The sequence below is a fragment of the Mustelus asterias genome, chromosome 16 (genome assembly GCF_964213995.1).
Source record: "Mustelus asterias chromosome 16, sMusAst1.hap1.1, whole genome shotgun sequence".
Classification (NCBI taxonomy): Eukaryota; Metazoa; Chordata; class Chondrichthyes; order Carcharhiniformes; family Triakidae; genus Mustelus; species Mustelus asterias.
Window position 1 is genome coordinate 100,126,477 of NC_135816.1, and position 15,876 is coordinate 100,142,352.

At 54.8% G+C, this 15,876-nt stretch overlaps 1 protein-coding gene across 1 annotated transcript; it reads right to left on the minus strand.

Moving 5' to 3' along the window:
• Positions 1-7,121: 7,121 nt before the first annotated feature.
• On the minus strand, positions 7,122-15,026 carry LOC144505548 (ras-like protein family member 10B). The gene is made up of 3 exons (XM_078231678.1): positions 14,245-15,026; positions 8,058-8,194; positions 7,122-7,659 (listed from the first exon to the last, which is right to left on the minus strand). Exons 1-3 carry the CDS (start codon positions 14,713-14,715, stop codon positions 7,389-7,391), a joined length of 879 nt encoding a protein of 292 aa, XP_078087804.1. The 5' UTR covers positions 14,716-15,026; the 3' UTR covers positions 7,122-7,388.
• Between the last annotated feature and the right edge of the window lie 850 nt (positions 15,027-15,876).

Sequence of the window (15,876 nt, forward strand, 5' to 3'; positions counted from 1 at the left end):
GTGATCATGGCTGGCTCAGCCGGGAATGGGAAGCTTTGCAGGAAAAACACGTCGCTCCTCCGGGCTGCCAGCTCCTCCTTGCAAAGTGCAGGGGGGGAAAGGGGAAGAAGCGGGTGGTCTCTGCTGCTGCTGGACCCAGCACACTCACAGACCCCCCTTCCCAGCGAGGACTCTCTGCTCCCTGCAATGAATGAATGAACTTGCTTTGCTCCGATGCGCTCTCTCCACATCACAGGCGCCCTCCTCTGCCGTCCCTTGCCCCCTCCTGCCCTCCTCCTACCTGTGCCATCCTCCCCCTGCTGCAGTGCAAAATAGGACGGGGGGGGGGTAGGGGGGGATGGGGCTTCCCTGATATTGCAGAGGGGAATCCCCCCCGGGCGACAATGGATCTCACTGAAATCTATCAGCTCAGCGCCGCTGGTATCAATTTTCTGTCACATTCAGCCCGGGGGGCGGGGGGGGGGGAGACACTGGCGAGCTGACCCGGGAGCTGTCAATCACAGACCGCCCCGCCCCGCCCCTCTCTGTGATCTCACAATGCCCCGCCCCAGACTGTTCCAGGAGAGCTGACCCGGGAGCTGTCAATCACAGACCGCCCCGCCCCGCCCCTCTCTGTGATCTCACAATGCCCCGCCCCAGACTGTTCCGGGAGAGCTGAGCCGGGAGCTGTCAATCACAGACCGCCCCGCCCCGCCCCTCTCTGTGATCTCACAATGCCCCGCCCCAGACTGTTCCAGGAGAGCCGACCCGGGAGCTGTCAATCACAGAGCGCCCCGCCCCGCCCCGCCCCTCTCTGTGATCTCACAATGCCCCGCCCCAGACTGTTCCAGGAGAGCCGACCCGGGAGCTGTCAATCACAGACCGCCCCGCCCCGCCCCTCTCTGTGATCTCACAATGCCCCGCCCCAGACTGTTCCGGGAGAGCCGATCCGGAAGCTGTCAATCACAGACCGCCCCGCCCCACCCCTCTCTGTGATCTCACAATGCCCCGCCCCAGGCTGTTCCAGGAGAGCCGACCCGGGAGCTGTCAATCACAGACCGCCCCGCCCCAGACTGTTCCAGGAGAGCCGACCCGGGAGCTGTCAATCATACACTGCCCCGCCCAAGACTGTTCCATGAGAGCCGACCCGGGAGCTGTCAATCACAGACCGCCCCGCCTCAGACTGTTCCAGGAGAGCTGACCCGGAGCTGTCAATCATACACTGCCCCGCCCCTCTGTGATCTCACAACGCCCCGCCCCAGACAGCCCGGAGTGCTGGCCCGGGAGCTGTCAATCACAGACTGCTCCTCCTCTCGCCTGCCCCTCTGTGACCTCACAATACCCCGCCCCAGACTTCCACAAGTGCTGACTCTGGAGCTGTCAATCACAGACCGCCCCGCCCCCTCTCTGTGACCTCATAATGCCCCGCCCCAGACTGTTCCACGAGAGCTGGCTCTGGAGCTGGCAGTCACAGACTGCCCCGCCCACTCTCTGTGACCTCACAATGTCCCGCCCCAGACAGTTCCACGAGTGCTGGCTCAGGAGCTGTCAATCACAGACCGCCCCGCCCCCTCTCTGTGACCTCAAAATGCCCCGCCCCAGACTGTTCCTGGAAAGCTGGCCCGGGGGATGAGGGATGTCAATCAGAGAGATTTGTCTGGTCCCCGGGGCCGCCCCTCTCAGTGACCTCACAATGCCAGGGGCTGTCAATCACAACTCCGCCCCGCCCCATTCTGTGACCGCCCCTGTCCATCAAACAGCGCATGGCCAGAGACTTCCCGCGCTGCTTTGGAGCCCGCTTTCTTACCGCGACGTGCAGCCCGAGCATGGTAGCTTACACAGCTAGGATGTAAATTCACCTTCTGTCTCTCAGCCCGCCTCCACAAACCTGCTGAATGTGTCCAACATTCTCTGTTTCACTTTCAGAATTTCACCAACACCACTATCTTGCATTAGCAATACGGAGAACACAAGCTCACTGTCACCAGGATCTGACTTAGTGATATTATAGCCCCCCTCCTGTCCTTGTCCTCTTCCATTCTCGCATCCAAAATACCACAGCTCCTGACAGTGCAGCACTCCCTCAGTACTGACCCTCTGACAGTGCAGCACTCCCTCAGTACTGACCCTCTGACAGTGCGGCACTCCCTCAGCACTGACCCACTGACAGTGCGGCACTCTCTCAGCACTGACCCTCTGACAGTGCAGCATTCCCTCAGTACTGACCCTCTGACAGTGCAGCACTCCCTCAGTACTGACCCTCTGAAAGTGCGGCACTCCCTCAGCACTGACCCTCTGACAGTGCAGCACTCCCTCAGTACTGACCCTCTGACAGTGCAGCACTCCCTCAGTACTGACCTTCTGACAGTGCGCCACCTCCTCAGTACTGACCCGCTGACAGTGCAGCACTCCCTCAGTACTGACCCTCTAACACTGCGGCACTCCCTCAGTACTGACCCTATGACACTGCAGCACTCCTCAGTACTGATCCTCTGACAGTGCGGCACTCCCTCAGCACTGACCCTCTGACAGTGCAGCACTCCCTCAGTACTGACCCTCTGACAGTGCTGCACTCCCTCAGTACTGACCTTCTGACAGTGCGCCACCTCCTCAGTACTGACCCGCTGACAGTGCAGCACTCCCTCAGTACTGACCTTCTGACAGTGCGCCACCTCCTCAGTACTGACCCGCTGACAGTGCAGCCCTCCCTCAGTACTGACCCTCTGACAGTGCAGCACTCCCTCAGTACTGACCTTCTGACAGTGCGCCACTCCCTCAGTACTGACCCTCAAACACTGCGGCACTCCCTCAGTACTGACCCTATGACACTGCAGCACTCCTCAGTACTGATCCTCTGACAGTGCAGTGCTCCCTCAGCACTGACCCTCTGGCAGTGCGGCACTGCCTCAGTACTGACCCTCTGACAGTGCAGCACTCCCTCAGCACTGACCCTCTAACACTGCAGCACTCCCTCAGCTCTGACCCTCTGGCAGTGCGGCACTGCCTCAGTACTGACCCTCTGACAGTGCAGCACTCCCTCAGTACTGACCCTATGACACTGCAGCACTCCTCAGTACTGATTCTCTGACAGTGCAGCACTCCCTCAGTACTGACCCTCTGACAGTGCAGCACTCCCTCAGCACTGACCCTCTGACAGTGCAGCACTCCCTCAGCACTGACCCTCTGACAATGCAGCGCTCCCTCAGCACTGACCCTCTGACAGTGCAGCACTCCCTCAGTACTGACCCTCTGACAGTGCGCCACTCCCTCAGTACTGACCCTCAAACACTGCGGCACTCCCTCAGTACTGACCCTATGACACTGCAGCACTCCTCAGTACTGATCCTCTGACAGTGCAGCGCTCCCTCAGCACTGACCCTCTGGCAGTGCGGCACTGCCTCAGTACTGACCCTCTGACAGTGCAGCACTCCCTCAGCACTGACCCTCTAACACTGCAGCACTCCCTCAGCACTGACCCTCTGGCAGTGCGGCACTGCCTCAGTACTGACCCTCTGACAGTGCAGCACTCCCTCAGTACTGACCCTATGACACTGCAGCACTCCTCAGTACTAATTCTCTGACAGTGCAGCACACCCTCAGTACTGACCCTCTGACAGTGCAGCACTCCCTCAGCACTGACCCTCTGACAGTGCAGCACTCCCTCAGCACTGACCCTCTGACAATGCAGCGCTCCCTCAGCACTGACCCTCTGACAGTGCAGCACTCCCTCAGCACTGACCCTCTGACAGTGCAGCACTCCCTCAGCACTGACCCTCTGACAATGCAGCACTCCCTCAGCACTGACCCTCTGACAATGCAGCGCTCCCTCAGTACTGACCCTCTGACAGTGTGGTGCTTCCATCTGTCGTGCATTGAAGAGTCCTGTTTTGTGATGTAACCCGATGGGTGATTTGTTTTCCCTGTAATCTGAGGGCTTGGCGTGCTTTGTATGCCATGTTTCTACGCCACTGGTGTTATCTGAAAATAGCTGCCACACACACGCTGGCAATGTGGTTCTCGATGTATTTACAAATCAGACAATCACACAAATTGCAGCGCTGGTAAAGACTTCTGCTCAAAAAAGTTGATCAATTTATTTACGATGAATCATGGTGAATGGTACACACTTGCCCTCTGCCCTTAACCCCAGGTCATAATTTTTGGTCATGCTTTCCTCTATATTGAAATTCCTATGTCAACAATTCCCATGCAATTTTGCAATGTAAACGATCATGGTGCTGTTGCAGGTCATGACCAGTAGGTGTTGCTGTAATGAAAGCCTTGAAAGCCTCTCTGCCAAGTCCATTGGCTCCTTGCACTCCAAGATAAAAGGCAGCTATTCATCAGCTGCAACCGATACTGTCGAATAATTGTTTTCCTTGGTGTCAAAGAGGCTGTAGCGGAAATTGACTGGAATCTTTCTGGGGATGAGGGGACGTCAGTTCATGTAGAGAGACTGCAGGGGCTGTGACTGTTCTCCTCAGAGGCTGGGAAAGTGAAGGGATGATTTTATAGATGTGTTCCGGGTTGTGAAGAGTTTTGAGAGACTAAACAATATAAAACAAATTTGTTTATTAAAAAATTCTTTCATTTGATGTTGGCGTTGTTAGCCCACCAACGCCTCTACTTTCTCAGCAGGCTGAGGAAATTCAGCATGTCCGCCACAACTCTGACAGATGCACCACGACTCTCACAGATGCACCATAGAAAGCATTCTTTCTGGTTGTATCACAGCTTGGTATGGCTCCTGCTCTGCCCAAGACCGCAAGAAACTACAAAGTGTTGTAAATGAAGCCCACTCCATCACGCAAACCAGCCTCCCATCCATTGACTCCGTCTACACTTCCCGCTGCCTCGGAAAAGGATAATCAAGGATCTCATGCACCCCGGACATTCTCTCTTCCACCTTCTTCCGTCGGGGAAAAGATACAAAAGTCTGAGGCCACCTACCAACCGACTCAAGAACAGCTTCTTCCCTGCTGCTGTCAGACATTTGAATGGACCTACCTTATATTCAGCTGATCTTTCTCTACACCCTAGCTATGACTGTAACACTACATTCTGCACTCTCTCCTTTCCTTCTCCCCTATGTACTCTTGGAATGGCATGGCTTGTCTGTATAGCGCGCAAGAGACAATACTTTCCACTGTATCCCAATACGTGACAATAATAAATCAAATCAAAACTCAAATCAAGGCCTGTGTTTATTGGCCATCCCTAATTGCCCCTTGAATTGAGTGTCTCACTTGGCCATTTCAGAGGGCAGTTGAAAGTCAACCACATTGCTGTGGCTCTGGAGTCACATGTAGGCCAGACTGGGTAAGGACGGCAGATTTCCTTCCCTAAAGGGACATTTGTGAACCAGATAGGGTAATCAGTGATAGTTTCGTGCTCACTATCACTGAGATCAGCTTTATATTACAGATTTATTGATTGACTTTAAATTGCACCAGCTGCGATGGTCACCCATGTCCCCAGGTTATCCTGGGCCTCTATGTTATAGGTCCAGACATATATTACCACTGTGCCACCATCCCCGCTGTTGCCAGTGGCAGAGAGGGGGAATGTGTTAACCAGGAGGACACAGAACTACAGAGGCTAGCCTGTTAATCAGAGGATAATCTTCTCTCAGGAGTTCGAGAAGGTACCATTTAACCCCATCCCCAGCACTGTCCCCAACCCGCATGCTCCCCGACCCTGTTCCCAGCGAGTTTGAAATCGCCCCCTTTAACTTGAATGTACAAAGCCGGGCATGTGGCGGGGCAGTGGCGATTTTAACCAATCCTTCAGTCAGAGAAGGGGAAGGGGACTGTTCGCAGAGAGAGAGAAAGATAGAAAGAAGGAAAAAAGAACGTTTGAAAGGCTTGTGGTTATTTAGCACCGTTCATCACTTCAGGTCGTCCCGGAGCGCTTGAGGAGATCGATGCCAGGAACAGGAGGAGGCCATTCAGCCCCTTCTCCAGCCTGTTACACAGGAACAGGAGGAGGCCCCAGTCAGCCCCTTCTCCAGCCTGTTACACAGGAACAGGAGGAGGCCATTCAGCCCCTTCTCCAGCCTGTTACACAGGAACAGGAGGAGGCCATTCAGCCCCTTCTCCAGCCTGTTACATGGAAAAAACATGAGGCTATTCAGCCCGCTCGAACCTTGCCCCGCCATCCAGCGAGATCATTGCAGATCTTATCCAGTGGATGACAAAAAACCAAGCAATCTCAGGTCTCAAATCAGCAATCAACAACAATTGTTGTTTAAAGGGGAGAGTTGGAAACTCCCATCAGTGTTCTCCCACCAGAATTTTCCAACCTCGTCTGTGGCTGGGATTCTCCAGACCCGCTGCAGCGAATGGAGATTTAGTTCAGCACCAAATTTCCTAAAGACGTCTTTAACCAGGAGATTTTCTTGCTGGACAGAGGGAGGGAGGGAGGGAGAGAGAGGTAGTGGACGGAATTGTACCGTCCCACCTGCCACAGATTTGTACGGACGGTGGTGGGGGTGGAGGGACGGGAGGGGAGGCGGGGGGGGGGGGGGGGGGGAGGCTGTGGGGGCTAGTGGACCATGCAAAGGTCCGTTGACCCCGGGTAGATTTTCCAATCTTGGGGCAAGCGTAGCCGGAAAATCCTGCCCAGTAAGAGAAAGAGGCGTTGCCAAAATTTTTTGGCCTGCACTCATCAGGACAAATGCAAGAATACCAAATTTCAAACCATTTTCACTGCAGGAGAAAAGACTGCTGATTAGTTGGCAAGTTGACTCTGATTGGTTGAGATGTTGCCCTGGAGAGATCAATGTGGGGGGCGATTGGCTCCTCAAGCTCATGGGTAATTAAAATAAGGTGAGAGGCTTGAACATGTTCCTTTTGTGTGCAGAGGACAGTTCCCTGCATATGAATGTGTCACTTTGAGGAAACGTAGGGGCGATGATGGTGCAAAGGTAATATCACAGGGTTTCTGATGCAGAGGCCCAGATTAATGCTCTGGAGACACGGATTCAAATCCCACCACGGCAGCTGGTGAAATTTAAATTCAATTTATACATCTGGAAGCGAATGGTAGTCTCGGTAACGATGACCATGAAACTATCATCGATTGTCGGCAATACCCATCTGGTTCACTCATGCCCTTTAGGGGAGTAAATCTGCTGTCCTTACCTGGTCTGGCCTTGTCCTGTCCCCGTGTAACAGGCTGGAGAAGGGACTGAATGGCCTCCTCCTGTTCCCATGTAACAGGCTGGAGAAGGGGCTGAATGGCCTCCTCCTGTTCTGTGTAACAGGCTGGAGAAGGGGTTGAATGGCCTCCTCCTGTTTTTCAAGTCCACTGGGATGATACTTAGAAGGTCCCAAACTGACGCCTCCTGCTCGCGCCCCTCCTGCCCTCACCCCTCCTCCCCTCCCTCCCACCAGCACTGGACGCCCTGTTCACAGGATGACGCATCGGTTGGCACGCAGCCCCCCCTGCAGGCAGGCAGAGGCATGGGTGCTCTTGCAGGCCAGGCAGCCGACTGTCTTCAGCAGCTCCTTGAAGAGGAGCAGGATGTGCCAGTTGTACTTGGCTGAGCACTCGATGTAACCGCACTTCCACGACCTCTTGACCAGCGCTGCCACGTTGCGCCGGGGGGCCACCCTTCTCCGCTGAAGGTCCCGCTTGTTCCCCACGATCAGGATGGGCGCCTTGCCTGAGCCGGGAGGCCTGGATGGAAGACAATGGGGAGGGAAAAGGTCAAAGGTGAACAGGCTTTCACCCCTCTCAGGCGCCAAGGCCTACCCCAGGGAGAATGACCCCAGGCGGGTTCTGACTGACCTTTCACCCCCGAGGTCAAATTGCACTACCTCTGATGAGGGCGACTGGGTCAACAACTGACCTTTCACCAGGAGGGTCAAGGGTCAATCCAGCCAGATGGGGGAACAGATAAAAGAGGCCTGGGCTGGGTCTTGAACCCAGAACCGAGTGACTCCGAGGTGATCCACTGAGCCCTGGCTGACTCCAAACAGCCATTGTGTGACTGGGAGCCCTGCCCCTCTACCCTCACCCTCCCACCCCACCCCACTCGAGCAACCCACCCTTCCCCACGGTGGGGGTGGACCCACCTCTTGGCCACGATGAGTTGGTGTACCGCCTTGATGTACTCGAAGCTGGAGAAGCAGCAGATGTCATAGACCAGGATGTAGGCGTGTGCGGGTTGGATACCGTGATCCCCTGCCTCACCCCACCTCTCGATCCACTCCTGAGGACAAAGAACAAACCAGCCAAAGAGCCACACAACAACGTCAATATAAGGAGAAAGAAAATCTCTGTAACCTCCTCCAGCCTCTAAAACCCTCCCTATCTCTGTAACCTCCTCCATCCCCTACACCCCTCCCTATCTCTGTAACTTCATCCAGCCCCAGCACCCCTCCCTATCTCTGTAACTTCATCCAGCCCCAGCACCCCTCCCTATCTCTGTAACCTCCTCCAGCCCCTACACCCCTCCCTATCTCTGTAACTTCATCCAGCCCCAGCACCCCTCCCTATCTCTGTAACTTCATCCAGCCCCAGCACCCCTCCCTATCTCTGTAACCTCCTCCAGCCCATACACCCCTCCCTATCTCTGTAACCTGCTTCAGCCCCTACACCCCTCCCTATCTCTGTAACCTCATCCAGCCACAGCACCCCTCCCTATCTCTGTAACCTCCTCCATCCCGTATACCCCTCCCTATCTCTGTACCTCCTCCAGCCCCTACACCCCTCCCTATCTCTGTAACCTCCTCCAGCCCCTACACCCCTCCCTATCTCCGTAACCTCCTCCAGCCCCTACACCCCTCCCTATATCTGTAACCTCCTCCAGCCCCTACACCCCTTCCTATCTCCGTAACCTCCTCCAGCCCCAACAACCCTCCCTATTCCTGTAACCTCCTCCATCCCCTACAACCCTCCCTATCTCTGTAACCTCCTCCATCCCCTACACCACTCCCTATCTCTGTAACCTCCTCCAGCCCCTACACCACTCCCTATCTCTGTAACCTCCTCCAGCCCCAACACCCCTCCCTATCTCTGTAACCTCCTCCAGCCTCTACACCCCTCCCTATCTCTGTCACCTCCTCCAGCCCCTGCACCCCTCCCTATCTCTGTAACCTCCTCCAGCCCCAACAACCCTCCCTATTCCTGTAACCTCCTCCATCCCCTACAACCCTCCCTATCTCTGTAACCTCCTCCATCCCCTACACCACTCCCTATCTCTGTAACCTCCTCCAGCCCCTATACCCCTCCCTATCTCTGTAACCTCCTCCAGCCCCAACACCCCTCCCTATCTCTGTAACCTCCTCCAGCCTCTACACCCCTCCCTATCTCTGTAACCTCCTCCAGCCCATACACCCCTCCCTATCTCTGTAACCTCCTCCATCCCCTACAATCCTCCCTATCTCTGTAACCTCCTCCATCCCCTACACCCCTCCCTATCTCTGTAACCTCCTCCAGCCCCAGCACCCCTCCCTATCTCTGTAACTTCCTTCAGCCCCAGCACCCCTCCCTATCTCTGTAACTTCCTCCAGCCCCAGCACCCCTCCCTATCTCTGTAACCTCCTCCAGCCCCTACAATCCTCCCTATCTCTGTAACCTCCTCCAGTCCCTACAATCCTCCCTATCTCTGTAACATTCTCCAGCTCCTACAATCCTCCCTATCTCTGTAACCTCCTCCAGTCCCTACAATCCTCCCTATCTCTGTAACCTCCTCCAGCCCCTACACCCCTTCCTATCTCCGTAACCTCCTCCAGCCCCAACAACCCTCCCTATCCCTGTAACCTCCTCCATCCCCTACAACCCTCCCTATCTCTGTAACTTCCTCCAGCCCCAGCACCCCTCCCTATCTCTGTAACCTCCTCCAGCCCCTGCACCCCTCCCTATCTCTGTAACCTCCTCCAGCCCCTACACCCCTCCCTACCTCTGTAACCTCCTCCAACCCCTACAATCCTCCCTATCTCTGTAACCTCCTCCAGCCCCTACACCCCTCCCTATCTCCGTAACCTCCTCCAGCCCCTACACCCCTCCCTATCTCCGTAACCTCCTCCAGCTCCTACAATCCTCCCTATCTCTGTAACCTCCTCCAGTCCCTACAATCCTCCCTATCTCTGTAACATCCTCCAGCTCCTACAATCCTCCCTATCTCTGTAACCTCCTCCAGCCCCTATAACCCTCCCTATCGCTGTAACCTCCTCCAGCCCCGACAACCCTCCCTATCTCTGTAACCTCCTAGGCCCCTACACCCCTCCCTATCTCTGTAACCTCCTCTTCAAATTGGGATGGTACAGCCGATATATAAATGCACAATATTGTTATCAGGCAACAAACCGTTGGGTTGTTTCTCAACAGGGAAGGATGGATATGGGATCAGGATGCTCCCATATCGACCATGCGGCACCTAAATGCTGCTGTCAGTAGTGAGGGTGATAGGAAAACAATCGAAGTACAACCCAAGCTGCAGCGGGGGAGAGACCCTGTATATCAAGCAGCGCGGTGGCACAGTGGTTGGCACTACTGCCTCACAGCGCCAGGGACCCGGCTTCAATTCCTGTCTATTTATGTGGAGTTTGCACATTCTCCCGTTGGATTTCTCCGGGTGCTGCGGTTTCCTTCCACAGTCCAAAGATGCAAGTTAGGTGGATTGGCCATGTTAAATGCATGGGGATATGGGGATAGGGGAGAGTGGCATGGGGGGGCGGGGGGGGGGGGGGGGCGGGGGGGGGGGCGGTGTTGGGCCTCTGGCCTCTTTTGGAGAGTCGGTGTTGACCTGATGGACACAATGGCCTTCACCTGCTATACTAGAATCATAGAGAATTCACTGCACAGAAAGAGACCGCTCCGCCCATCGTGTCTGTTCTGTTCTCTACGGTAGATAGTCCCTTGCCGTACAACTATCCAGGCCCCTCACAATTCTGCACACATTTTGATCGTTTAGAATTTCAATATTGCTGAAAATCAGAGACATTTTTTGTCAAAGCTTTTCATCCTGCACTCATCCGGGCATTTTGTAAGAATACCAACGTCAGGGGAAACCAACAAAGTTCTACAGCATGAGAAGAGGGCGCTGTTCGCCTGCGGAGTGGACTCTGATTGATTGAGGCATTGCCTTGAAGAACACACCAGTTGAGGCAGACTGACAGTTAACTGCCGAGCAGTGTTTGCAAATTTAAGCCAGGCAGTTTGACTTTGATTGATCAAGGCATTTCCCCGAGGAGTGAATCAGCTGTCACTCCTGTTGTTCAGCTGAAACAGGCACAATGTGTGTACTTGCTCTTTCTGTCTGAAAAGAACCGGGCCCCGTGTACTAATATATGTAGTTTCCAGTACATGCAGATTCGCCACACTGTGAGCCCCACTGACAATCTTAAATTGGCTGTCAGCGTAAATTTAGCAAATTGAGGATTATTTAGCAAATGTTGTCCAATCGCAGAATCACACCGAATGTGTTTTGAACGCAAGCTCGTTGGGGATGATCCATTGTGAACAGTGGTTGGGACATGCTGTTTGATATGATCCACCACTCTTTGGGATGTTCGGCCTACAGAACTGGCACTGAGATTCATAAACCACGTTACTCATTCATGTGAAAGGCAAAAGGGTTTGGAGGCAGCATCCTGTTAGTGGTGAATAACACTCGAGTCGCTACTGCAGCGTGAAACAGCAAGCTTCACCAATGACCATTAGGGAAGGAAATCTGCCACCAGACCTTGATCTGGGCCACATGTGACCGGATCCACAGCAATGTGGTTGACTCTTAAACAGGCTCTGAAATGCACTTCGGTTCAAGGGCAGTTAGGATTGGGCAATAAGTGCTGGCCGAGCCAGAGACACCCACATCCCGCAATGAATTGAAATAAAGTGCTGCTCAAATTTGTATTCCTGATGAGTGCAAGACAAAAAACTTTGACAGGAAATTACATTTTTCTCAGCAATACTCAATTTTGCACATCTCAATGAAATCTCCCCTCAGCCTCGCTTGTGACACCCAGCCTAACCAATCCTTCCTCAAATACTCTCTGATTGGGAGTGGAGAATCTCTCTCTCTGATTGGGTGTTGAGGGTTCCATATTAAATCCCTACAGTGCAGAAGGTGGCCATTCGGCCCATCGAATCAGCACTGACCATAATCCCACCCAGACCCTATCCCAGTAACCCTCATTCACCCTACTAATGCCCCCTGACACTAAGGGGCAATTTAGCATGGCCAACCAACCTAACCCGCACATATTTGTGGGAGGAAACCGGAGCACCCAGAGGAAACCCACGCAGACACGGGGAGAGTGTGCAGACTCAGCACAGACAGTGACCCAAGCTGGGAATCGGACCCGGGGCCCTGGCGCTGTGAGGCAGCAGTGCTAACCATGTGCACATTCTCTTTCTCTGATTGGGTGTTGAAAGTCTTCTCGCGCTTTCTCTGATTGGATGTTCAGGGTTCTTTCTCTCTCTAATTGGGTGTTGAGATCCTCTCGCTCTCTCTCTCTCTCTCTTATTGGGTGTTGAGTTCTCTCGCTCTCTCTGATTGGGTGTTGAGATTTTCTCTCTCTCTCTCTGATTGGGTGTTGAGTGTTCTCTCTCTCTGATTGGGTGATGCGGGTTCTCACTCTCTGATTGGGTGTTGAGGATTCCCTCTCTCTGATTGGGTGTTGAGGATTCCCTCTCTCTGATTGGGTGTTGAGGATTCCCTCTCTCTGATTGGGTGTTGAGGATTCCCCCTTTCTCTCTCTCTCTCTGATTGAGTGTTGAGGTTTCCCTCTCTCTGATTGGGTGTTGAGTGTTCTCTCTCTCTGATTGGGTGTTGAGGATTCCCTCTCTCTGATTGGGTGTTGAGGATTCCCTCTCTCTGATTGGGTGTTGAGGATTCCCTCTCTCTGATTGGGTGTTGAAAATTCCCTCTCTCTGATTGGGTGTTGAGGATTCCCCCTTTCTCTCTCTCTCTCTGATTGGGTATTGAGAGTTCTCTTTGTCTCTCTCTCTGATTGGGTGTTGAGTTCTCTCGCTCTCTCTGATTGGGTGTTGAGGTTTCCCTCTCTCTAATTGGGTGTTGAGGGTTCCCCCTCTCTCTCTCTCTGATTGGGTGTTGAGTTCTCTCGAGCTCTCTGATTGGGTGTTGCGATTTCCCTCTCTCTGATTGGGTGTTGAGTTCTCTCGCTCTCTCTGATTGGGTGTTGAGTGTTCTCTCTCTCTGATTGGGTGTTGGGGATTCCCTCTCTCTGATTGGGTGTTGAGGATTCCCTCTCTCTGATTGGGTGTTGAGGATTCCCTCTCTCTGATTGGGTGTTGAGGATTCCCTCTCTCTGATTGGGTGTTGAGGATTCCCTCTCTCTGATTGGGTGTTGAGGATTCCCCCTTTCTCTCTCTCTCTCTCTGATTGGGTGTTGGGGGTTCTCTCTCTCTGATTGGGTATTGAGAGTTCTCTCTGTCTCTGATTGGGTGGTAGTGTGGTTTATTTTGGTGGGGGTGGTGGGAGGAGGGGATGGGGGGGTGGTGGGAGGAGGGGATGGGGGGGTGGTGGGAGGAGGGGATGGGGGGGTGGTGGGAGGAGGGGATGGGGGGCGAGTGGTGGGAGGAGCGGGGGGGCTGGTGGGAGGAGGGGATGGGGGGGTGGTGGGAGGAGGGGATGGGGGGGTGGTGGGAGGAGGGGATGGGGGGGTGGTGGGAGGAGGGGATGGGGGGGTGGTGGGAGGAGGGGATGGGGGGGTGGTGGGAGGAGGGGATGGGGGGGTGGTGGGAGGAGGGGATGTGGGGGTGGTGGGAGGAGGGGATGGGGGGATGGTGGGAGGAGGGGATGGGGGGATGGTGGGAGGAGGGGATGGGGTGGTGGTGGGAGGAGGGGATTGGGGGGGTGGTGGGAGGAGGGGATGGGGGGCGGGTGGTGGGAGGAGGGGATGGGGGGGGTGGTGGGAGGAGGGGATGGGGGGGTGGTGGGAGGAGGGGATGGGGGGGTGGTGGGACGAGGGGATGGGGGGGTGGTGGGAGGAGGGGATGGGGGGGTGGTGGGAGGAGGGGATGGGGGGGCTGGTGGGAGGAGGGGAGGAGGGGAGGAGGGGATGGGGGGGTGGTGGGAGGAGGGGAGGAGGGGATGGGGGGGTGGTGGGAGGAGGGGAGGAGGGGATGGGGGGGTGGTGGGAGGACGGGATGGGGGGGGTGGTGGGAGGAGTGGATGGGGGGGGTGGTGGGAGGAGGGGATGGGGACGAGTGGTGGGAGGAGCGGGGGGGGGTGGGTTGGGTCGGGGGGGGGGTGGGTTGGGTGGGGGCGGGGGTTAGGTCTGCCTCACTCACCTGCTGGTTGTTGGTGAAGACAAGTGAAGCTGGGATGTCCAGAATGACCAGGTGGTAAATGCGGTCATTCAGGACGACGGAGGGTCTGTACACCCCCCCGTGCGGGCTGCGGCTCTCCTCGGCGAACTGGTTCCACACAAACTGCTGGATGATTGCTGTCTTACCCACTCCCGGGGCGCCCAGGATGGCAATCTTGAGGAAGTCAGCCATGGAGTCACACAGAAGCATGGAGACTTGGTTCAATAGAAGAAGCAGCAAAGTGGTCTTGTCTGGGAGCAGGGTGGGTGGGGGGACGGGAGATAGTGGTGGGAAGGGGGTCCCAGCTAGAAATGGAGCAAAATTTGTCACCTGAATCTTCAGTGAGGTCCCAGCCGGGGCTCCGAGCGCAGCGATGAAGCTGACCCCTGTGTCGGAATTCCCCAGCAACTCTTCCTCAAGTGTTTCATCTTCAGCCGCCTGGGCTGCAACCATCCAATGAGGGAAATGTTCAGCTCCACTCCCTCTTTATCCTGGACCAAGAGAGTTGGATCGACGCCCATGGACGCCTATTCCTTGGAGATGCTGGAAAATGTTGGCCTCTTTCGAGAGATGCGCAAGAACCTTCAGATTGTCTTCTGCGTCCAGGTTAAATCCTGCTCCCGGAACTGTCCGGACACAGATTTCCTTTTCAGACCTGCGTGGACTCCCAGTTTGACATTCCCACTTGATTATTTTGAGTCCAAACTTGATGGAATTGCTGGATCTCTGGAACGGGATGTTGCGTCTCTCTCTCTTGGGGATCCCTGGAGCTTCGAGTCTTCCTTCGTTGGGTTGCCTCCCCCTGTCTCAAACCGTCCCTCCTTGGTTGGGTTCGACAGTTTGAGAATCCTCCTGGAATTCCAATTGCTGCTTCCAAGAATTCCGCATCCTCTCCCCCTCCCTCTCCGAGGATCAAGATGTCCTCAATTCCAATTCTTCCCAACTTTCAGGTTATCCTGAGATTCAGATCTTCATTAGTTTCAATGCATTGACTCTCTCTCTCTCTCTCTATCTCTGCCCACAGCACGTTCAGCAGCTTGAGGGAGTAATGGTTGGATGGAAGAATGGAATTTTAAAGCCCCCTCTGGGTCAGGCCAGCCTTTGACAATGGAAAAGGGGTTAAGTTGGCAAAAAACTGTCCAGTTGCAAGAATACAATTGAATAGAATTGGGTGGGACGAGGAGGTGAGGAGAGGCGAGGGGGGGCTGGAGGGGGTGAGGACATGGGGTCTTAACCTGTCCAAAATGTCTTGCCCAGCTCTCGGTCAGTCAACCCCTGAGGGAGCAGCAACCACACTCCGGAAAAGCTGGACACATAACGCCCACAGTCAAGTTCAGATCCTTGTGAGTGATTATAGTGATGGGCACAGCGGGGGGAAGTGATGGGGGCACAGCAAGATCACACAGAAGAGCAATGGGTGCCCTCCAGCTCCAAATGAGACGACTGCATGCAAGCTGATGCCCAAATCCGCCTTCTTCAGTGGGATCTTTCAGGATTGTTTCATTCTGCTCTTCCAACACAATTTGGATTGATGTCAGAGAGTGACCATCTTGTCTTCAGAGAACTTCGTCTTCTCCACAGTCCCTGCCTTCTTTCAGCATCTCCGGAAAAGCG

Coding starts and splice junctions, on each gene's coding strand:
- LOC144505548 (XM_078231678.1), bottom strand. CDS start 14,715: ATGGTTGCAGCCCAGGCGGCTGAAGATGAAACACTTGAGGAAGAGTTG. Junction 8,195..14,244: donor TCTTCACCAACAACCAGCAG/GTGAGTGAGGCA, acceptor CTTTGTCCTCAG/GAGTGGATCGAGAGGTGGGG. Junction 7,660..8,057: donor CAACTCATCGTGGCCAAGAG/GTGGGTCCACCC, acceptor TCTTCCATCCAG/GCCTCCCGGCTCAGGCAAGG.